Genomic DNA, 24443 nt, shown 5'->3' with positions numbered 1-24443 from the left:
GCTACAACTGTGATCAGGGATTTCTATTGGAGAAGCAGTTTCTGCCTTTTTATTTTCATTTGAATTACTTTTTTTTACCCCTTTTTCATGGTAGTCTTGTCCCATCGCTGCAACTCCCGTAGAGACTCGGGAGAGGCAAAGGTCGAGAGCCATACGTCCTCCGAAACACGACCCTGCCAAGCCGCACTGCTTCTTGACCCACTGCTTGCTTAACCCGGAAGCCAGCCGCACCAATGTGTCGGAGGAAACACCGTCCAGCTGGTGACCGAAGTCAGCTTGCAGGTGCCCGGCCTGCCACAAGGAGTCGCTAGAGCGTAATGGAACAAGGTCAACCCGGCCGGCCAAACCCCTAACCCGGACGACGCTAGGGCAATTGTGCGCCCTCATGGGTCTCCCAGTCGTGGCCGGCAGCGACACAGCATGGGATTTAACCTGGGTCTGTAGTGACACCTCAAGCACTGCTATGCAGTGCCTGAGACTGCTGCGCCACTCGGGAGGCCCCATATTGTACTGTATTTGATATCACTTAGATTTTCACAAAGTAACAATCAATATTTCTCTGGCGATTGTTTATTTTGGATGAAATATCAGCGTACGGTTGCTTGTATGCATAGACACTGCTTCACAATGCTAGCTAGCTTGCAAAATCACCATCTAGGTAAACAAACAGTAGTGGACAATGTGTTTAATCACATTTATCCTATCCTGTAATCACTCTTGCCACATAAATAAACTACAATGTATCTAATTAAAATGGCAGATATACAATATAATCAAGCAGATTTGTCCTGCTAAATGCCGTTGCAACCTAAATGTGGTCTTTTCAAATTAAAATCTTGTTCTTATTGTCCACCCGTTATCTGCACATTGCGGTCCTACCTCTAGATAGCCACTGTCAGGGAGGCTAGCTAGCTGTCGCCATAGCAATGAAAATGGATCTTCAACTCCGACTCATCATCTGGCCTCAAAACGTAAGTCCAAACTTTTGTGGTAGTTCAATGGAAAATCTCACCGTAGCTGTGCTTCATCCTATCACACCCATTAACCTCTTAATTCCAAGTGTTGGTGTTCCTGATGCATTCTGGTCTTCCTGTCTGGACTGTGCTGCTATGACAACACCACCTGGAGTCTCTTCTTCACATGACCAGGAAACCGACCAAACACTTTACGTTGATGAGGAACACCTGGATAAGTTTTATACTTCAGTTAAACTACAGTAGAAATGACACATAGTGTACTGTAGTGTACTGCTTCATTTCCTTATCCATTCAATTTTCTCATCTCCCTCTACTTATCTACCTACTATCAATCTTCCTGTGCACAACAATCTACGAGCAGCCCCGTTCTCTTGCACATTGCACTAAACAGTACTAGTGATGGAGGAAAAAAAATCAATGATAATATGGTATCGTGAGGTCCCGCAGTATGGTGGTAATATGGTATCGTGAGGTCCCGCAGTATGGTGGTAATATGGTATCGTGAGGTCCCGCAGTATGGTGGTAATATGGTATCGTGAGGTCCCGCAGTATGGTGATAATATGGTATCGTGAGGTCCCGCAGTATGGTGGTAATATGGTATTGTGAGGTCCCTCAGTATGGTGGTAATATGGTATCGTGAGGTCCCGCAGTATGATGGTAATATGGAATCGTGAGGTCCCGCAGTATGGTGATAATATGGTATCGTGAGGTCCCGCAGTATGGTGGTAATATGGTATCATGAGGTCCCGCAGTATGGTGATAATATGGTATCGTGAGGTCCCTCAGTATGGTGATAATATGGTATTGTGAGGTCCCTAGCAATTCCCAGGCCTATGCAGTACCCTCTCCACTTTCCTCCTAATAACTCCATGTAGTCATTTTCCCTTTATACAGTATTTACCTAAGAGCAGTGGTTCGGTCCCACTCTCTCCTTCCACGGAGGAGGATGGCGGGCGCTGGTGTCTCCTCGTTGCCATGGTGCTCTCGGAGAAACCGCTGGTGGCGGAGCAGGTGATACCCACGCCAAAGCCTGTCACTCCAATCAGAGCACAGTCACCTAGGAGACCAGAGGTGACGCATTACGACATGCCCGTCTAACGCTGACACAGGCATCGTCCCAAATGGCACCCTATTCTCTGGCTGCATTCCAAACACTTAAAAAGACACACCCTCGCCCCTCAGCGCTCAAATTAAGTGGACACTTCTGATGATGTATCATGACGTCTGACGAGTACACTTGCAGGGAAAGGGAGGAAGAATTGATTTTTAAATGGACCGCCCTTGGCTGGAAATTCGTTCATCCCGCGATGATTGGGTTTTCAGCCACCGGTAGCTTGTGGAGGCTTTATATGCGCTACAGTCAATTATGATCGCATGTCTAATATTAACTATAGAATTATTAATATACGGCTACTGTATGATAGATAGCAAATTAATTAGCTAACTCGCGTTAGCCTGCCTAACTGGAACTTATGAAGGAAAATGTTTTCTACAATTTCCAAAAGCTAAACAAACAAAAACATAATTACTTTTATGAGACGTGTTTGTGCATTAGTAGCACAATTTCTAACTTACTTACCTTCGTTTTTACTTACACTTGTATGTTGACTCCATATTGACGTTGAGGTTTCGGCTGACTTTTCTTAGCGGATGTACAATCATCGCAAATTGAATTATGGGGTGTTTCAGGCCCCAACATAATTGTATACTCGCAAACTCCTTTAAAAACAAGGGCTGAAGGGCTTACGTTGCAAACCTCCCTTTCTTGGTTAATCATTTGGACCGACGACAAATATGGCCGTGGGGATTCCCCCAAGGGCATAAGGCGAGGGTAAGTGGACAAGGGTGTCTTTTATGAGTTTGAAACGCAGCCTCTGTCTAATGCACTACTTTGAACCAGGGCCAATGGGGACGATGACACATTCTGCCTCTGCCTTTAACCTCCACTTTCCTCAGAGGCTGTGAGGCTGTAATAATAATGATTTCCCACATCCCGAGCCTACGAACACGCACTGAAAAAAAAAACTGTCCTGCTTAGTCAAAACATAAATCTAAAACAATATTTACAATGTACATAATACTTATAGATCCCGCTGCACTGGACACCTGTCCTGTCATTTGTTGGCTAGAGGCATGAGTACACAGTACTATAGCGGTCACCTGGGTGAGGTCCTTTCCCAGTCTTCATGTGGCAGGTGAAATCCATGGGAGTGAACAATCGCTTCATGGGTGTGTCTGACTAGAAAACAAAGAGCTGCTTTCAAGTCATATGTTAAAAGAAAAAGGATACTTTATTTGAGCAAACACACCTAGATAAATAGTGGTAATATGTAATATGTACAGTAACCCAAGTTAAAACAAGGATAATAATCTATTATGTTACCATAATTACCATCTCAGTGTACAAAAAGGTAGACAGCTTTTATTTATTTAGCCTTTATTTAACCAGGTAAATGAACCCTCTACAGAGTGCGCTGAGAGTCTGGAAGCAAGTTCAGGGAGTGAGTGTTTTAATAAATAAAAGAAACAATGCACCGACATGAAAACAGAGTAACACCTGAGGAAAGAACCAAGGGGAGTGACAGATATAGGGAAGATAATCAAGGAGGTGATGGAGTTCAGGTGAGTGTCATGAGGCGCAGGTGCGCGAGACGATGGTGACAGGTGTGTGGGATAATCAACAGCCTTGTGAGGCCTGTGGGCATCCTAGAGTAAAACAACCGACATGTACGTGTTCGTGAGAGTCTCGTATTTGTGTGTAGCCCAAACTGTTCAGACGCTACAGACATAATTTGGCAGATCGGCTGTACCTCAGAGCAAAACGGAGAACACCATCGTGTTTGTGAGAGTCTCATCTTTCCATAGAGGGGCCATATGCTACATCATGGTCTGACAAACACTGCTCTAGCTCTGCCACCTTTCACCGCAGATGCAGAAGTGAGAGATCGGCGGATGTGGTGGATTGAGACGCATCCAATGCAAAAACAGATAACTCTAACTTAAATTGACGGATTTTAATGGGGATTTTTTATTATGCTAATTAGATCTTCACAGGGGCGCAGACATCGACTCCAGGGGGCTTTTCCAATAACAAGTTGACCAAGGTAGAGCAATAAACCACGCAGCAAAGCAGACAGCTTTGTACCCTTTATATAATGATAAGGGCATCTGCTATGCAACAGACAGTAATACAATCTCTTCTACTACCACTCCCACAGACAACCCCACCACGCCACCACTGTGTGTGTGTGTGTCTCGTACCCGGAGTGTGTGTGTGGTGTTGGGACGAGACAGGGACTCCAACAGCAGAGTGGGCTCTCTGAGGGGTGGAAGGATGGAGATTGGTACAGTGGCATGTCCTCCTTGCAGAATCCTCCCCCTGAGCTGTGAGAGAGAGCGAGAGATATAAAGCCATTGAATTGAATTGAGAGAGAGACCAAAGTTCACTTGCCCTACACCAGAGCACACACCTGCTCTTTGCACTGGAGATACGCATGTTTGCAAGGTCAGCCAAGCCAACACATATTTGCTTTCCATGTCCATGCAAATGCAAGAAGCGGAATCAATATGGTAATTTACGTTCGGTCAGAATGACAAGTAATTTAAAAGACATGTCATCATTACCCATTTATTATGGTATTCAGGCAAATGTAATTTACTATAACCTGCGTTAGAATTGACACATTGATATACTAACTTCCTGTATTGACATTTGAGTACATTGATGAAACAGTAGGTCACCTGGTACCTGCATGGATGCAGCAGTACACACTGAGGGCTCCAGCTCTGATTGGTCAGCATGGAGGAGGGGGAGGAGCCTCTGGTTCTGTATTGAACTGAGGATTGGGGACGGCTGTCCTTCTGTCACTGTGGTCCTACAGTACAAACCAGGACAATTACAGCCTTGTTATGATAGTTGGATGGCAGGTAACCTAGCGCTTAGGAGCAATGGGGCCAGTAACCGAAAGGTTGCTGGTTCAAATCCCAGAGTCATGGGTGAAAAATCTCTCGGTATGGCTTTGAGCAAGTCACTTAACCCTAGCTGCTCTGGATAAGAGTGTCTGCTAAATGATGTAAAATGTAATAGTCATTATGGCTAACACGTCTCTAGAACAAAACTGCAATTTCATTATTTGACCTAAAAATGTAAATATTACCATAACCAAGTCCTAATCATTTAATGTAGTTGCATATACCAATTATGATTGTGTTGCAATTAAACACCAGCCTAGCTTACTTATTAATATATACAGTAGATATCTCACAGTCTGGTTCCTCTGATGACCTGGTGTCTGGGGACAGTGTGTCTGGGGCTGAGGCAGCTCCTGGCCCTGCCCCTGGAGCTGGTACTTCTGGAGGTGGAGCTGGGTCTGGAGCAGATATGGAGCCTAGGCAGGGGCAGGCCTCTCTGGGCTGGGCCTGTGGCTCTGTGGGAGGGCGTACTACATGCTCTCCTGGATGGAGACACAGTGGGGGCTGGAGCTCTGCTGGGTCTGTCCTCCAGATCACAACTACAGAGAAGTCAAAAAAGTAGTGATACTAATGACATTACTTAAAGTCATACCAGTGTGCCAATTTCTTTTCTAATCTATTTTAGATGTTGGAGTTCTTATTTGTACTCATCTCAAAGCCTAACTGAAAGGTTGCATCCCAAATGGCACCCTGTCCAGCTCCAAAGAGAAACAGGGATGGTTTTGTTTGTTCAGGATCAGGCCCGAGCTTATAGCTGGGGATTCAGACAGACTTACTGAGACTTCTCTGCAAATCCGTGTTGTCTTTGTTGAAGAGGCTTAGCTTGGATTGTCATAACACCGTTTAAATTAATCTTGAAGGTACTTGATACCTGAGAGGCCTAGAAAAAAAGAAAGTAAATAAATATAGCTCAAGGCTTGTTTTAAGGGGGCCTTGGCTCCTCTGTTGAAGCCATTGTAATAAGTGTATTTGAGATAAATGTTAATTCATGTGAATGGTGTTGTTGCCAGAAGTGCAAGAGCTCCTCTAGAGAGCCAATGGCAGCAGCTGACACTGTGTTTTGGTGGCTGGCAGACTTCTCACCTGTGAACTGGGGCAACAGTTGGACCACAGCAGCATGCTACGTGTGTTGGAGCCCCTGGAGAGAGGGACACGCTGACATTTACTGTTGATGTGAGGAGAGGGATCACCCAAGACTCCACCAAGAGCCTCCAACACTCCTCTGTGACCTGCTCCACCTCCAGTAAAAACAAAATACGTTGATTCATAACTAGGACCCAGAGTTTATCCTGGCTAGCCCAATTCATAACACAGCCTAACAAAAAGCATCAGTTATAACAGAGTTGGTGTGCAGTACCATGGTTGCTGTGTATAATAGGCATATCATCATTGGTATTCATGTAGTTCTATGGCAGCTCTGTAATACAGTGGTTTGTAGATAGACAGACCAGTGATTTGTCTCTGCCAGTGTTTGTGGAGGAGCTCTCCCAGAGAGTTCACCACCTCCCTCCACATGTCATCAAAGGCCTCGTCAGCCACGGCATCCCTGATACAGGTGTGGGGAGACACAGGGGGTACCCCGGACCTCCCTGCTGCCCCCACAGATCCCCAGACTCCTCTCTGACCTACCCACTCATCCTCCCTGGGGAGAGAACACTGACGTCAAGACACACTGGAGCAATATGGCCCTCGTTCCACCCACAGGCTTGCACACACACACACACGCATACAGACAAACACATATACACACACAGATACACACACGCTCTCTCTCTCTCCCACAACTCCCACAGGCTGTTACATGCTTGCACATACTCTCAAAATATTAAATGCCATGCTGAGAAAGTAAAGTTCAAATGCCTTACGTGTCTTTGGCATCATAGGCAAGAAATTCCTCCATCCTTCCCTCTGCCTCGTAGACCTCTTCTTGTAGACGGGAGGAGTGATCACGGAGAGAGTGGGAGAGAGGGGTTGCCCCCTGCAATGTGCAGGGAGTTGGGGAAAGACTGTGACCTTCAACACATAACCTGTAGTCAGGAAAGCAGATTATTTTGAGTACAGTGCCTTGCAAAAGTATTCATCCTGTTTGCGTTTTTCCTATTTTGTTGCATTACAACCTGTAATTTAAATAGATTTTTATTTGGATTTCATGTAATGGACATACACAAAATAGTCCAAATTGGTGAAGTGAAAAAAATAACTTGTTTCAAAAAATAAAAAATAGAAAAAATGGAAAAGTGGTGTGTGCATATGTATTCACCCCCTTTGCTATGAAGCCCCTAAATAGATCTGGTGCAACCAATTACCTTCAGAAGTCACATAATTAGTTAAATAAAGTCCACCTGTGTGCAATCTAAGTGTCACATGATCTGTCACATGATCTTAGTATATATACACACACCTGTTCTGAAAGGCCCCAGAGTCTGCAACACCACTAAGCAAGGGGTACCACCAAGCAAGTGGCACCATGAAGACCAAGGAGCTCTCCAAACAGGTCAGGGACAAAGTTGTGGAGAAGTACAGATCAGGGTTGGGTTATAAAAAAATATCAGAAACTTTGAACATCCCATGGAGCACTATTAAATCCATTATTTAAAAATGTAAAGAATATGGCACCACAACAAACCTGCCAAGAGATGGCCGCCCACCAAAATTCACAGACCAGGCATGGAGGGCATTAATCAGTGGCAACAAAGAGACCAAAGATAACCCTGAAGGACCTGCAAAGCTCCACAGCGGAGATTGGAGTATCTGTCCATAGGACCACTTTAAGCCGTACACTCCACAGAGCTGGGCTTTACAGAAGAGTGGCCAGAAAAAAGCAATTGCTTAAAGAAAAAAATAAGCAAACACGTTTGGTGTTCACCAAAAGGCATGTGGGAGACTCCCCAAACATATGGAAGAAGGTACTCTGGTCAGATGAGACAAATGTAGCTTTTTGGCCATCAAGGAAAACGCTATGTCTGGTGTAAACCCAACACCTCTCATCACCCCGAGAACACCATCCCCACAGTGAAGCATGGTGGTGGCAGCATCATGCTGTGGGGATGTTTTTCATCGGCAGGGACTGGGAAACTGGTCAGAATTGAAGGAATGATGGATGCCGCTAAATAGAGGGAAATTCATGAGGGAAACCTGTTTCAGTCTTCCAGAGATTTGAGACTGGGACAGAGGTTCACCTTCCAGCAGGACAATGACCCTAAGCATAATGCTAAAGCAACACTCAAGTGGTTTAAGGGGAAACAAATGTCTTGGAATGGCCTAGTCAAAGCCCAGACCTCAATCCAATTGAGAATCTGTGGTAAGACTTAAAGATTGCTGTACACCAGCGGAACCCATCCAACTTGAAGGAGCTGGAGCAGTTTTGTCTTGAAGAATGGGCAAAAATCACAATGGCTAGATGTGCCAAGCTTATAGAGACATACCCCAAGAGACTTGCAGCTGTAAATGCTGCAAAAGGTGGCTCTACAAAGTATTGACTTTGGGGGGTGAATAGTTATGCACGCTCAAGTTATTTTTTCTTGTTTGTTTCACAATAAAAAAATATTTTGCATCTTCAAAGTGGTAGACATGTTGTATAAATCAAATGATACAAACCCCCCCAAAAATACATTTTAATTCCAGGTTGCAAGGCAACAAAATAGGAAAAGTGCCAAGGGGGGTGAATACTTTCACAAGCCACTGCATACCTATTTCAGACAGAATTCATGCTATGTTGTCTGTAAAAAATATGTCACTGTTTATATACCAAAGGTATTTTTCATTGTAATGACCCCAGCGGAGCCTTCAGAGGGTTACGAAACAATGTGAAGTGCAATACCTCTTCACAGAACATAGGGCCATTTACATTGATGTCAAAATATTTACCCCTGATACTAACCTAGGTCGACCGTCCTACTGAAAGCTAAATAGCTCCTTGTTAAATAATGATATAGTTAAGTTTGAGGTTAGACATCTGCTCTCACACTTTTGAGAAAGAGCTTGTGAAGAAACATTTTACTGCAAGAACTGGGAGCTCTTTAAATTTGAACTGGCAAATACCTTAGAAAATCTGGTAGTAAAAGACCAGAAGAGCTGAGGAGGAAAAAGATTAAGATAACTTCCCTTTCTCAGAGGTCCCCGGCCAGCCTCTCAGGGGAGTAGAACATGGAACTGATTGAGTTACAAAATAATCTGGGTAATAAATACACACACATATCTATATATATGATTAAATAAACTGGATAATATATATGAATAAATAAACTGGATAATATATATAGATTAAAAGCAGAAGGAGCCTTTATTAGATCTAGGAAAAAATGGCTTGATGAGGGAGAACAGAGTTCATCCTATTTCACTCTACAAATATCACTATCCATAATTTAAACATTGATGGTGTTATTACAGATGACCAAACATGACTTGCTAACTACTGCAGCAATTTTTACAGGAAATTATATAGCTCTATGTACTGTTAGGAATCCACAGATATGTTATTTGACGCACTGAATAATGTTCACTATCAGTGATAAAGAATCTAAACAGTGTGATGAACCCATCATAGTTGAAGAGATTATCGAGTCTATCAAACATCTAAAGAACAATAAATCCCCAGGTATTGATGGAATTACACATTTCTGAACAAGTAGCTTCCTTCCTACTTGAAGTCTTTTTAAGAGAGTATTAAAAACAATGTCAGGGGTTAATAACACTGATACCAAAGCTGCTCATCGATAACTGGCATCCAATTTGTCTTCTTAATAATGATTATAAGATATTACCCTTACTACTTGCAAAAAGAATTAAAGAAGTCCTGGATGCAATCATTGATGAAACACAGTCTGGTTTTATCAGGAACAGACATATTTATGACAATATCAGACTAGTATTAGACATGCTTGACTACTCAGACCTAATAACCGAGGATAGCTTCATATTATTTTTAGATTTTTATAACGCATTTGACACAGTGGAGCATCAGTTCCTCTTCAACTCCCTTGAGAAATTTTGCTTTTGAGATTTTTTCTGTAAGGCTATTAAGACTCTCTATACGAATGGTAACAGCTCTATCAAATTGAAACATGGCACCTCACCTAGATTTGAGTTAAAGAGAGGAATTAGGCAAGGTTGTCCTATCTCACCATATCGGTTTTTATTAATCATCCAACTGTTTACAAATTCTTTAAATAATAGTCCTGTACAAGGTATTTCCATAGCTTGTAAATAAATTATTATAAGCCAGCTGGCTGACGATACTACACTTTCTGAAAGACGCTAGTCAGATTCCCATTTCGATCAATGTGATAGAATCATTTTCCAAAGCATCTGGTCTATGTCTTAACATTAATAAATGTGAACTCATGACTGTCAAATATTGTGTGACACCCTCATATTATGGTATGCCAGTGAAAGAAGCACTTACATATTTAGGCATAACCATTAATAAGGATCAGAAGAACTAAATGTTAACCTTCTTATTAAAAAACCCAGAAGAAGCTAAATCAATGGCAACAGAGGGCTGTATCTTTAAAAGGAAGAGTCCTAATAACCAAGGCTGAAGGTATCTTTATATCTTGGTGGTAAAATAAGCAAAGACATAGACCAGATGCTTTTCTACTTTCTGTGGAGAAACCGTACTGTTGTAATGAACACTTATGAGTATGGCAGGCTGAATTATCTGGACTTTACTAAATAATACTTTTAAAATCAATTGGATAAATTCATTCCTAAGAAGACCCCCTTCTATGTGGAAATGTATTCCTCATCATGTCTTCTCTACTTTTTCATGTTGGTTTGCAATTATATTGACACATTTCCAGTGAAACTCTGCTTTTCATACTGTACCTCCTAACCCAAATGTCCTTTGTATATTCTTTATATATACAGTTGAAGTCGGAAGTTTACATACACCTTAGCCAAATACATTTAAACTCAGTTTTTCACAATTCCTGACATTTAATCCTAGTAAGAATTCCCTGTCTTAGGTCAGTTAGGGTCACCACTTTATTTTAAGAACGTGAAATGACGGAATAATAGTAGAGAGAATGATTTATTTCAGCTTTTATTTCTTTAATCACATTCCCAGTGGGTCAGATGTTTACATACACTCAATTAGTATTTGATAGCATTGCCTTTAAATTGTTTAATTTGGGTCAAACATTTCGGGTAGCCTTCCACAAGCTTCCCACAATAAATTAGGTGAATTTTGGCCCACTCCTCCTGACAGAGCTGGTGTAATTGAGTCAGGTTTGTAGGCCTCCTTGCTCGCACACGCCTTTTCAGTTCTGCCACAAATTTTCTATATGATTGAGGTCAGGGCTTTGTAATGGCCACTCCAATACCTTGACTTTGTTCTCCTCAAGCCATTTTGCCACAACTTTGGAAGCATGTTTGGGATCATTGTTCATTTGGAAGACCCATTTGCAACCAAGCTTTAATAGGGATAGGTCATCCCGCTAGCGGGACACCAGCCAACAACATCCAGTGAAATTGGGGGGCGCGCAATTCAAATAAATAATCGTAATATAAAACATTCATGAACATACAAGTATCTTATATAATTTAAAAGCTTACATTATTGTTAATCTAACTGCATTGTCCGATTTACAGTAGACTTTACAGCAAAAGCATACCATGCGATTGTCTGAGGACGGTGCCCCACATCAACATATTTTTTAATCAGCACAGGCTTCATAAAATTACAAATAGCGATTAAATAAATCACTTACTTTTGAAGATCTTCCTCTGTTTGCAATCCCAAGGGTCCCAGCTACAACATGAATGGTCGTTTTGTTGGATAAAATCCTTCTTTATATCCCAAAAAGTCAGTTTAGTTGGCACCATTGATTTCAGTAATCCACTCGTTCAACAGGCAGACAAAGGAATCCAAAGCTACCGCTAAAATTCATCCAAACAAGTCAAACGACGTTTCTATTTAATCCTCAGATTCTCTAAAATGTAAATAAACTATAATATTTCATACAGAAAGTAGCATGTTCAATAGGAAAACAAAATTACTAAGCGCGCGCCCTCTCCTTCGCGCGCCGAAAACTGATATTGTTCCGGTGCTCTCTTCACCAAATCTCTAAATTCTTGCTCGTTTTTCAAAAAACAAGCCTGAAACCTTGAATAAAGACTGTTGACATCTAGTGGAAGCCATAGGAATTGTAATCTGGGAGACGGAATTACATAGGGCCCATAGCTTTCCATTGTAAGTGCCTGGGACCTCAAACCAAGAGCCTTGGTTATTCTTCAGATTTTAATTTGCCATATCAATTCTGTTATAGTCTCAGATATTATTTTAACAGTTTTAGGAACTTCAAAGTGTTTTCTATCCAATGCTACCAATTATATGCATAACCTGGCTTCTGGGCCTGAGTAACAGGCAGTTAACTTTGGGCATGTCAGTCAGGCGGAAATTCAGGAAACTAGACCCTATCCCTAAGAAGTTCTTCCTGACTGATGTCTTGAGATGTTGCTTCAATATATCCACATAATTTTCCTACCTCATGATGCCATCTATTTTGTGAAGTGCACCAGTCCCTCCTGCAGCAGACCAGAGGACATTTCTCCAGAAAGTACGATCTTTGTCCCCATGTGCAGTTGCAAACTGTAGTCTGGCTTTTTTAATGGCGGTTTTGGAGCAGTGGCTTCTTCCTTGCTGAGCGGTCTTTCAGGTTATGTTGATATAGGACTCATTTTACTGTGGATATAGATACTTTTGTACCTGTTTCCTCCAGCATCTTCCCAAGGTCCTTTGCTGTTGTTCTGGGATTGATTTGCACTTTTCGCACCAAAATACGTTCATCTCTAGGAGACAGAACGCGTCTCCTTCCTGAGCGGTATGACGGCTGCGTGGTCCCATGGTGTTAATACTTGCGTACTATTTTTTGTACAGATGAACATGGTACCTTCAGGTTTGGAAATTGCTCCCAAGGATGAACCAGACTTGTTGAGGTCTACAATTGTTTTCTGAGGTCGTGGCTGATTTCTTTTGATTTTCCCATGATGTCAAGCAAAGAGGCATTGAGATTGAAGGTAGGCCTTGAAATACATCCACAGGTACACCTCAAATTTACTCAGATTATGTCAATTAGCCTATCATAAGCTTCTAAAGCCATGACATCATTTTCTGGAATTTTTTACATTTTTTACCCCCTACCCCATTTTTTACCCCCTACCCCTACATTTTTTACATTTTTTACCCCCTACCCCTTTCAGATATAAAAAAACAGAAGGCACTGTATAAGGCAGACAGTATGGTAAAGAAATGTGGGTTTTGATATAAAAGGGATTTTAGTTAGCTATGGTCTGAGAAAACATCAAGGTTGGTTAAATCTTTCAGAGTTCATCTTGACGTGTACTTGGATTCGGTCTTTTGGCATTTCTCCTTACTAGATCATTTCTAGATCATTGTTTTGGATCACCTTTGAAAGCATACTGTGCTACCACTTGCATTGTATTCATACCATACTACAGTATGTGTATTTATGCAGCCAGACAGTCATTCTCCCACTAGTCTGGCTCCCTCACTGAGTCCTGAACAAACAAGGCTGTAATAGGTGTGTTTAAGTAGGTGTGTTTGTTAAGGTAAGTCCTCGTTGGGAATTGATTAGTAAACAACAATTGTGTTGCCTGGAGACAGACTGCCTGGATGTTATTCCCAGAACCATGGCAGATTGCTCATTATGCCATCTGTCCCTTAGCCGGCCCCCTGCCACAGAGCTCACCTCAACAACACACACCTGAACACACAACCATAATACCGCTGCTCCAAAATTCTCATGTCTGCTCTGTTGCCATGGGAAACCAACTGAAGTACCGTGAGATGTTAGCGTCATGTTGTTGTTGTGTAGTATACACAAGGAGCCAGGCCTTACTCTCCAGAGTCCTCCCTCTTGTCCACACACGGGGGCAGCACTGCACTCCCTCTCCCTCCACTGGCCACCACTCTCCTGTGAACGTACTGAAACCCTTCCTGATTGGGCGACTCCAGCTGATTACCCAGAATTCTGTGAAGGAAAGACAGAAACAATAAAATAAAGTATTGGAAAGAGACACAGAGGGAGAGCCAATTCAATTAAACACTTTCACATGAAGGACTTTGTTTGCATCCCAACTGGCACCCTATTCCCTATGTAGTGCACTACACTTGACAAGGGTCCATAGGGTAAAGAAGTGCAGTATAGGTGGCATTTGGGACATGGCCATGCTCTGTTAGTGTACCTGAGGTGTGGGGAGTGTCCGTTCCACTCCTGACACTCCTCCTGCAGTCCCAGGGAGCTGCTGTTCACCCTCCCTTCATACAGCAGCTCGTCCACATCACTGAATAGCTGACGCACACGCTGGGTGTTCACTCTGTCAAACTCCTGAACACACCACAGGAGGCACACACTCACAAGACCTTCTTTACTGCAAAGGGCTCTGTGTGTGTGTGTGTGTGTGTGTGTGTGTGTGTGTGTGTGTGTGTGTGTGTGCTCGTACATCGTATCTCCATGAGTAGAGGGAGCTCTGTCCAGTAGAGAGGCCTGTAGCACAGCTCTGAGTCTCAGACCAGCAGGTGAGGCATCTCTCAGGGGTTACTCCTCCACAGGAAGACTGGTACGAAGACAACTCACTGGAGGAATACATTAGCATCAGAGAAGACCTCACCCACACTGGTTGCATCCCAAATGGCACTCTATTCCCTATAGCACAACTTTTGACCAAGGGCTCTGGTCAAAAGTAGTGGCCAAAGGTAGTGCACTATAGAGGGAATAGGGTGCCATTAGAGAAGCAAACCTGGTTTTCCATTATGAAACAAGTCATTATATAAAATGTTACTTATGGCTATCTGTTAAAACTACTGTTAAAACATTTACTACCCATTTCTATCATTGGAAAATTACAATGTATCACATGATTGATTTGAAGCACAGTACCTTAGCTGACTTGCAATGGCTCCTCCTTGACTGCCTCGGGTGAAGAGGGAAGGGTTTGAGAAAATGCTCCTCTCGCTGACCAGCTTTTTCCTGGAACAAATGCAAAGAAAAGCTGGCAATGTTTAAAAGTTTTTGCTTCGTGGGGAAGTATAGTAGGCAGGTAGATGGAAGGCAGATGAGGAAGTTCCATACCTATGTGATTATCTTGCATACATTATTGTAGAAGGACCACCAGAGGGCAGGCTGGGCTCACGGATAGTAGCCCAACAAGGCATGTGAGACAAGGTAACCAGAGTCAATTAAGCACAGCTGACGGTACTAATGAGATCGTATCTTTCCCCTACAAGAGAGAGGATGGAACCAGCAAGAAGAGGGGAAGATAAACTATCTCTGGAGAATGGCTACAGAGAGAGAGGTGCTATCCAAGAAGATCCATTAAGACGGTGACAAATATGTGATTGTTGTTATAGTTTGAAGATAATCGTAATGTGATCCTGGGTCATCTAAAGAAGAAGATGTATGTTGTTCCTTTGGAGATTCTCATTGACTGTTTTGGAGTGTTTGTATTGTCAGAAATCCCTCAATAGAGAACTGTGTTGAATCAAGAAAGCCTACTCTTGACTCGTTTATTCCACCTTTCCGCTTTAGAGTGACACCAAATGACTTGGTCCGCTCACATTATACATACCACATACACCACAAAACAGTCAAGTCACACCTGATACGTCACCTCCATGCTTACCTGATGAGTGACAGTGCCAAACAGATGTCCCGTTCAAAAGGACACCAGCAACATTAGCACGCTGATGGTAACAAACCCTCACCCAGCCCGTACAGCAGCACCCCAGCCAGCTTTCTTCCACTGACTGACTGCCCCCCAATCCTCCTGCTAGTTATGACATTAATAATTCAACCAGAACAAGGCACGGTAATAAATATGCCGACAATTACATGCCTGAATGAGTTAGTCTACTACTTCATCTTTTGTTGTTTGTTTGAAATAAAAATGGGTAGACAGAATTAGAATAAAAACATTTAAATATATATTTGAAATTCATATCCACTTGTCATATTGTTTCAATTTCTTGCATAATATGTCCCTGGATTTCCATTTAAATGTCTCTTGTACACAATGTAATCTAAGGCGAGAACAGCACAAAGTGGTGTATGAGGTAAATGTACACTGTCTGATGATACCATTTCTAGTCCCTGCTGAGTTTTCGGCTGGGATAATGAACAACGTGTCCGGACACTATTGCAACATACACAGCATGCTACAAATATTACAATTAACTATGTCATAGAGCAATGGAACTGTTAAACCGCTGAAAAGTCATTACAAGATGGAAACTGAAACCAAATCAGTGCTCGACTTGGACTGAAATAGGTGCCGGTACTCATTCTGGGTGCTGGTACTATTTATATTTCGGTGCAGGAGCTACACAATACTTTGAGCTAATATTCTATAAAGAGGAACAGGAGCTCAAGCTGTGGAAAATGTGAGGTGCCAGTTCTCAACTACGGTGAGCTCCTGCCCAAGTCAAGCACTGAACCAAATGTTGTTGAAACTAGACGCCATCAGGCGATACTGATGAATGGAGTGGAGATAAATGTCTCAAATATGTATTTTTTATAATCAATTAACTATAGCTTCCTTACAAAAAAACTTGACTTACCCTATGACAATGAGTGCCCTGCCCCTGCTGTGTTCCTCTAGCCTACAGTAGTCCGTGTGGAGCGGGTGGACCAGCAGTGGGAGGCTGGAGCCAGGCAGGGCCCCCAGGTTGAGGGGAACACCCTGGGTAACGGCAGCCGCAGGCATCTACTCTCCCTCCCTAGAGGTGCCTGGAGCCAAAGAGCCAGGGGTTGTCCACTGCCTCCTCCTCAGCTGTCTGACCTGGCTGTCCACCCCAGCACTCTGCCCTGCACACCTCAGCCCACACTCACGCATCTCCAGCCAAGGGTTCCTCCTCCCCCGCCTCCTCTCCTGCCTCCTTTCTGGCTGGTACAGTAAAGGTCAGAGCAAACCCCAGGGTGCTGGCCACGCACAAGGTGGCGGTCTTCTCATCCCCCCCCCCCCCCCCCCCCCGCCTCCGACGCCCCCTCTTCAGATCACCGGATGGCTCTGATACCTTCTTACGGTCTGACCATGGTTGAAACTCCCCGCTGACGTCACTCCTCTCTTTCTCTATCCCTCCCCTCCCTCTCCTGTCTATCCCTCCCCTCCCTCTCCTGTCTATCCCCCTCCTCCCGTCTATCCCTCCCCTCCCTCTCCTGTCTATCCCTCCCCTCCCTCTCCTGTCTATCCCTCCCCTCCCTCTCCTGTCTATCCTTCTCCTCCCTCCCGTCTATCCCCCTCCTCCCGTCTATCCCTCCCCTCCCTCTCCTGTCTATCCTTCTCCTCCCTCCCGTCTATCCCCCTCCTCCCGTCTATCCCCCTCCTCCCGTCTATCCCTCCCCTCCCTCTCCTGTCTATCCTTCTCCTCCCTCCTGTCTATCCCCCTCCTCCCGTCTATCCGTTCCCTCCCTCCCCTGTCTATCCCTCTCCTCCCTCCTGTCTATCCCCCTCCTCCCGTCTATCCCTCCCCTCCCTCCCCTCCCTCTCCTGTCTATCCCCCTCCTCCCGTCTATCCCTCCCATCTATCCCTCCCGTCTATCCCTCCCGTCTATCCCTCCCGTCTATCCCTCCCCCTCCTATCCCTCCTCCCGTCTATCCCTCCTCTCCTCCCCGTCTATCCCTCCCTCCCCTCCCTCCCATCTATCCCTCTCCTCCAGTCTATCCCTCCCCCTCCCATCTATCCCTCTCCTGCAGTCTATCCCTCCCCCTCCCGTCCATCCCTCTCCTCCCGTCTCTCCCTCTCCTCCCGTCTATCCCTCCCCTCCCGTCTATCCCTCTCCTCCCGTCTCTCCCTCTCCTCCCGTCTCTCCCTCTCCTCCCGTCTCTCCCTCTCCTCCCGTCTATCCCTCTCCTCCCGTCTATCCCTCTCCTCCCGTCTATCCCTCCCGTCTATCCCTCCCGTCTATCCCTCCCGTCTATCCCTCCTCCCGTCTATCCCTCCTCCCGTCTATCCCTCCTCTCCTCCCCGTCTATCCCTCCCTCCCCTCCCTCCAATCTATCCCTCTCGTCCAGTCTATCCCTCCCCCTCCCATCTATCCCTCTCCTGCAGTCTATCCCTCCCCCTCCCGTCCATCCCTCTCCTCCCGTCTCTCCCTCTCCTCCCGTCCATCCCTCCCCTCCCGTCCATCCCTCCCCTCCCGTCCATCCCTCTCCTCCCGTCTCTCCCTCTCCTCCCGTCTCTCCCTCTCCTCCCGTCTCTCCCTCTCCTCCCGTCTCTCCCTCTCCTCCCGTCTATCCCTCCCCTCCCGTCTCTCCCTCTCCTCCCGTCTGTCCCTCTCCTCCCGTCTCTCCCTCTCCTCCCGTCTATCCCTCTCCTCCCGTCTCTCCCTCTCCTCCCGTCTATCCCTCTCCTCCCGTCTCTCCCTCTCCTCCCGTCTATCCCTCTCCTCCCGTCTATCCCTCTCCTCCCGTCTCTCCCTCTCCTCCCGTCTCTCCCTCTCCTCCCGTCTATCCCTCTCCTCCCGTCTCTCCCTCTCCTCCCGTCTCTCCCTCTCCTCCCGTCTATCCCTCTCCTCCCTCCCCTCCTGTCTATCCCCCCTTCTCTCCCATCTATCCTCCCCCTTCTTCCGTTCTCTCCCCCTTCCTGCTCTGTCTCTTCTATGTCTATTGGTCTGCTGGGGATAGGCAGCTCGGTGATTCATTAGTTGCATGCGCGTTCACAGACACACACACACACACACACACTTACGAGTACACTGTATCACTGCTGTGTCTCCTGTCTGGCATCCAGGGACTGTCTTCATCTCTCTTCCTGCCTTTTCCTGTTCTGTTTCCACTCATCTCTCTCATTCTTTCTCCCTGAATCATTCTCCATCCCATAGCAACAAATGCTATCCATACATCTTTCTCTCCATTTCCTTGTTTCCTTGGCTCCCACAGCAACAGCTGAGCCCCAGTGAGTGGAAGACCGGTCGGTCCCACCTGTGGTTCAGTAGAGCGTCATGTGGAAAAACCACACCTTGCTATCTTTGTCATTCTCTCCCCCTGGGCAGAGAGTCTTGCATCACAATGAAACTGCTGTCCTCATCATTTTTCTATAGCTCATTCATTAAAATAATAAATGCACAGAGTAAAAGATGCATGTGGGGGAAATGCTTCATTTCCGCAAAAGGAATCAAACTTAACTTGAATGTGAGGGGGATCCTATATACTTCCTGTAAACACCACACACTACCACCCCCTAGTAAACAAGAACAAAAACCCTCCCGTGTGGTATGGATGGCAAAGGAAAACTAATTAGCGAGAGAGTGATGCAGGCGGCTTAACGGTTGGTGGAGGTCAAAGAGGAGGGTGGACGTCCCAGACAGACAGCTCACATTTCCCTCACAGAGCAAATGCCAAACCACCCGAACACCACCCAGCCAACACATGCTCATCAAACTTTCAGCAACAGCACGGGTACAGAAAGGCCCAGCTAATTGAAATGGAGTCGTTTTCTCCCAGGCCTTTGTGCGAGGCAACAATAGTACAGTGATTTCATAGGGCTTGAGCAACCATCCCTGTGAGATCTCTGCTGCTCCATATCTGCTTTTCTGTAAATTGAGTGACCACCAAGGTTATTATAGTAAATGAAAACGAAAAGTAAATCATGAAAAAACGATTTAGTAAACTGAAATAAAATGATTAACAAACCTGTTTGAAAAACAAACTATGAAACTATTATCTTTGACTCTAAAACCATTAAAATAAAATAAAAAACAAAATGAAGTATGTTCAGTTTTTTTAAGGGGCAAAAATCAAATGGGGTTTTGAAGGTTTTTCTTCTGATTGGGTTTTCAAACTTCTTAATCTGGCGGGTCACATTGACACTGACTTTATCATTTAAAAGGTAGACTCAGCAAGATGGCGTCAAAATAAACATGTATCTGACCCTCATATCACACACTCACAAACTGAAATTATAATAATATGTGTGTACATTGTACAATCAATTAGTGAGAGAGCGCCTGAAATATTACATTTATTTGTATATATCCACTGTCCACATAAATCCCTGCAAATCTGTTCTTGTTTCAGTCATGTCGTTGGTCACGTTCTTATGGTTATACAAAGACTCCCTAATGCTTGACAATAGAGCCTCCCACAGTGCAGGCGACGGCTGCATGGTGCAGCTGGTGAGAAGCAACTGCAGAAACTTGCAGTCAAATGATATTTGTAAAGTACATGTAGAAGTAAAGGACGTCACGCTGCTTGCTTAGTGAGTACCACTTCCTCATGATTCGGCTCACACCGAGGCTCGACCCCAGGACCTCTGCCTTGCTAGCACTAGTGACCGGCCTTCTGAAGTGTGTTACCAGTCTGCACCGGGCTAAAAGCTAGCAATTCTCTGGCAGGGACACTTCAGGCTGCGGAGTACGTTTTACACATCCCCATGTGCTACGTAGTCCTCAGCCTGACAATTGTAATCCCCAGAATGCAACACTCCTTGAAAAGCGGTGACCGACGATGGTCATCGACTAGACAAAAAGGATCCGCTCGAAAGCGGCCATTGAGATGAGCACGATGCAAGGCTTTCATCTCACACAGTCAGAAAGAATACCTGGGATATGTGCATATACCAGTGGAGGCTGCTGAGTGGAGGACGGCTCATAATAAATGTCTGGAATGGAGTAAATGGAATGGTATCAAAAACATGGTCTTCATATGTTTGATACCATTCCATTCCACTGCATTCCAGCCATTATTATGAGCCGTCCTCCCCTCAGCAGCCTCCACTGCACAGCACACTGTTACAACATAGTAGCTACAGAACCAAAACAGCTGAGAAGTTTAGCCTCGCGCTTCAGCGCTCCTGGTTTTTGAGGAAACGTATCCACTACTACTAGTTTACTTGGTGCATCTACATCTCGTGTCATTTCTCTGAGCCTACCTTTAAAGATAACGTAACCTATGACCTGACCCATCACCTTATGCATTACTGTCCAGGTAGCTTGGCGGTTAGAAGCGGTGAGCCATTAACCAAAAGGTTGCTGATTTGAATCCCTGAGCCGGCAAGGTGGAAAAATCTGCCGTTCTGCCGTTGAGCAAGGCAACTAACCCCCTGCAACAACATACTGCTTTCCAGTCGACGTCGATTAAGGCAGCGGAAGACACATTTCGGTTGAATGCATTCAGTTGTGCAACTGACTAGATATCCTTCCCTTCACAGTGGCAAAACGTGACATCACAAAAACTATACAACACATAAATGTCTCCTAGCCTTTCACCCATAGGCTACTTTCTGTTAATGTGCATCATGTGATTTTAACCAATTATGAGTAGGCATTGCCTAATAATTTCCTTCTAATTGTCTACTAATTGGTTGTTGATGTCATTGGAAACACTTATCTTCCTCTGTTTTTGACTGGGGTGTTGCTGGAAATGATGAATATGAACATTTTTTAAATTTCCCTTTAAAAGTTCAGAACCCTCATTCTTTATTCTTTTCACCAGAGGTCACTAAAATACCATTTATCAAATTGCTGGAGCGTCACGTTGCCTAACCCCTATGTATTACGTTACCACACAAAATATAGCAGACATACTACTGCCGTGATTTCATTTAAATCCATATTCATGCAATGGCTACAACTGAGAGATTATTTAACAACAATTATAAACTGGATGGTTCGAGCCCTGAATGCTGATTGGCTGACAGCAGTGGTATATCAAACCGTATACCACAGGTATGACAAAACATTTAGTTTTACTGCTCTAATTAGGTTGGTAACCCGTTTATAATACGTAGCAATAAGGCACCTCTGGTGTTTGTGTATATGGCCAATATACAACGGCTAAGGGCTGTATCCAGGCACTTCGCGTTGCATCGGGTATAATAATAATAATAACAATAATAACCCTTAGCAAGGTATATTGGCCTTATACCACACACCCTCGGGCCTTATTGCTTAAAAATATAGCCCCACATTAACGTTCTTTTCAAATCAAATTAAGTGAATACAATAGCAGTCCCTCATCTCATTATCTGAGACAGAAAGCTACTCTGAGGGTATTTAAGCCGTAACTATGCCTTAATCATGCTATCAGGGTAGATGGAGCAATTAGATATAGCTGTGGCAAAGGAAAGACTACACCTTGATTCTCTGACATTGGCCCTGTATTAATTAGTCATATCAAGATGCCATTGAGGGAGAAAATCAATTAAATATTGAGAGCTGTAGTTTTAGACTTGGTCAGTGGCTTACTAATGAACCATGGTCAACTCTCCCATATTTATGTTTTCTTTGTCCAAAGGAATAAAACAAATCTGTAGAATTTAAAGAGTGCTTCTGCTTCTATTCCGATGTGTGTAAAACAACTCAAATCTGAATAGATGGAGCAGACCAGATGATGAGGAAATGAATAAAGGGGTCAGAAGACATCTGCAACGTATAAGTTTTTTTCATTAACCTCCATAGGCGGCAGTGCTTGACTTAGAACGGAACGTGTCTGGCGAACGTGAAGAAGTTCCATCAACTTTACATTAAACAACAAATACTTACACAGTGGAAGATGCGTATCACAACATTTTAAATAATTCCACAAAGCAAAAGCATTTCCAACTTTTGGTTGTGATAAATCAGGGAAAAAAATGCTTAAAATTATGCATTTAGGGAATCTTACTTTGAACTGTCATCCTTCTGTTGCATCGGTTGCAGTCTGCTTATGCTCGGCCTCTTCCATTGATACTGATCTCTGTCAAGCAGCAACCATTTCTCGGAGTTAAGATACATTATTTCTAACAAACACTCCATGGGCTATGGAGCCTGCAGATCCTTTATCTGCGTTGTCTGTGCCTGGACCGTCATGAAAAAAGCCTAAACTCGTCCTAGTCCCTACTTTCAACTGATCCCAGATCGGCTCGGTGTCGGAGACGTAAACTATGAATGGGAATGCGACAGCAGCCTCGCATCCTAAATGAACCGAGCCTGGCAGCACGTGTGCCTGCCAGCTGCAGGTGGTTGCTACGCCAAACAAAATGTGGGGAATCTGATTGGACCAAGGAACTTCGCTACTGTATCAGGCTTTGATCTAGCCTACTACGTCAATTACTTTCACTGAATGTATTGCATTCCTGCATTGCATTCAATATGTTAGTTGTAACCAAGGTTATATAGGACCCTGTTGGTAGGCGATAAAACAGACGAGTTACAGTGCCTTCGGAAAGTACTCAGACCCCTTGAGTTTTTCCACATTTTGTTACCTTAGTCTTATTCTAAAATTGATTAAAAATAAATAAATCCTCAGCAATCTACACAAAATACCGCATTATCACAAAGCGCAAACAGGTTTTTAGACATTTTTGCAAATTTATTACAAATAAAAATGTTAAATAGCTTATTTTTATAAGTATTCAGACACTTTGCCATGAGACTCGAAATTGAGCTCAGGTGCATCCTGTTTCCATTTATTAACGTTGAGATGTTTCTACAACTTGATTGGAGTCCACCTGTGAAATTCAATTTATTGAACATGATTTGGAAAGGCACACACCTGTCTATATATATATATATATATATATATATATATATATATATATAAGGTCCCACAGTTGACAGTGCAGGTCAGAGCAAAAACCAAGACATGAGGTTGAAGGAATTGTCTGTAGAGCTCCGAGACAGGATTGTGTCACGGTACAGATCTGGGTAAGGGTACCAAAAAAATGTATGCAGCAATTGAAGGTCTCCAAGAACACAACATTCTTAAATGGAAGAAGTTTGGAACCACCAAGACTCTTCCTAGAGCTGGCCACCCGGCCAAACTGAGTAATCGGGGGAGAAGGGCCTTGGTTAGGGAGGTGACCTAACGAACCCGATGGTCACTCTGACAGAGCTCCAGAGTTCCTCTGTGGAGTTGGGAGAACCTTCCAGAAGGACAACCATCTCTGCAGCACTCCATCAATCAGGCCTTTATGGTAGAGTGGCCAGACGGAAGCCTCTCCTCAGTAAAAGGCATATGACAGCCCGCTTGGAGTTTGCCAAACGACACCTACAGACTCTGAGATCATGAGAAACAAGATTCTCTGGTCTGATGAAACCAAGATTGAACTATTTGGCCTGAATACCAAGTTTCACGTCTGGAGGAAACCTGGCACCATCCCATGGTGAAGCATGGTGGTGGCAGCATCATACAGTGGGGATGTCTTTCAGCAGCAGGGACTGGAACACTAGTCAGGATGGAGGCAAAGAATGAACGGAGCAAAGTACAGAGAGATTCTTAATGAAAACCTGCTCCAGAGCACTCAGGACCTCAGACTGGACCGAAGGTTGACCTTCCAACAGGACAACAACCCTGAGCACACAGCCAAGACAACACAGGAGTGGCTTCAGGACAAGTCTCTGAATGTCCTGAGTGGCCCAGCCAGCGCCCGGACTTGAACCCGATCAAACATCTCTGGAGACATGAAAATAGCTGTGCAGCAATGCTCCCCATCCAACCTGACAGAGCTTGAGAGGATCTGCAGAGAAGAATGGGAGAAACTCCCCAAATACAGG

General features: G+C 44.3%; 1 protein-coding gene across 2 annotated transcripts; it reads right to left on the bottom strand.

The window, feature by feature from the left end:
* Positions 1–327: 327 nt before the first annotated feature.
* Positions 328–22709, bottom strand: fam149a (family with sequence similarity 149 member A). Of its 2 annotated transcripts, none has more exons than XM_029771613.1 (15): positions 22573–22709; positions 14853–14942; positions 14416–14548; positions 14158–14300; positions 13812–13943; positions 6816–6977; positions 6399–6592; positions 6034–6188; positions 5727–5830; positions 5244–5489; positions 4727–4853; positions 4240–4362; positions 3139–3217; positions 1880–2035; positions 328–1184 (listed from the first exon to the last, which is right to left on the bottom strand). In XM_029771613.1, exons 1-15 carry the CDS (start codon positions 22701–22703, stop codon positions 1108–1110), a joined length of 2052 nt encoding a protein of 683 aa, XP_029627473.1. In that variant the 5' UTR covers positions 22704–22709; the 3' UTR covers positions 328–1107. The 2 variants fall into 2 exon arrangements, with proteins under 2 accessions (XP_029627473.1, XP_029627472.1); XM_029771612.1 differs by lacking the exon at positions 22573–22709 and adding an exon at positions 16529–16785.
* Between the last annotated feature and the right edge of the window lie 1734 nt (positions 22710–24443).

Source organism: Salmo trutta, chromosome 13, assembly GCF_901001165.1.
Source record: "Salmo trutta chromosome 13, fSalTru1.1, whole genome shotgun sequence".
In the NCBI taxonomy this organism is placed as follows: Eukaryota; Metazoa; Chordata; class Actinopteri; order Salmoniformes; family Salmonidae; genus Salmo; species Salmo trutta.
Note: the sequence above shows the minus strand (reverse complement) of the source record. Positions and strands in the feature narration are given on the sequence as shown.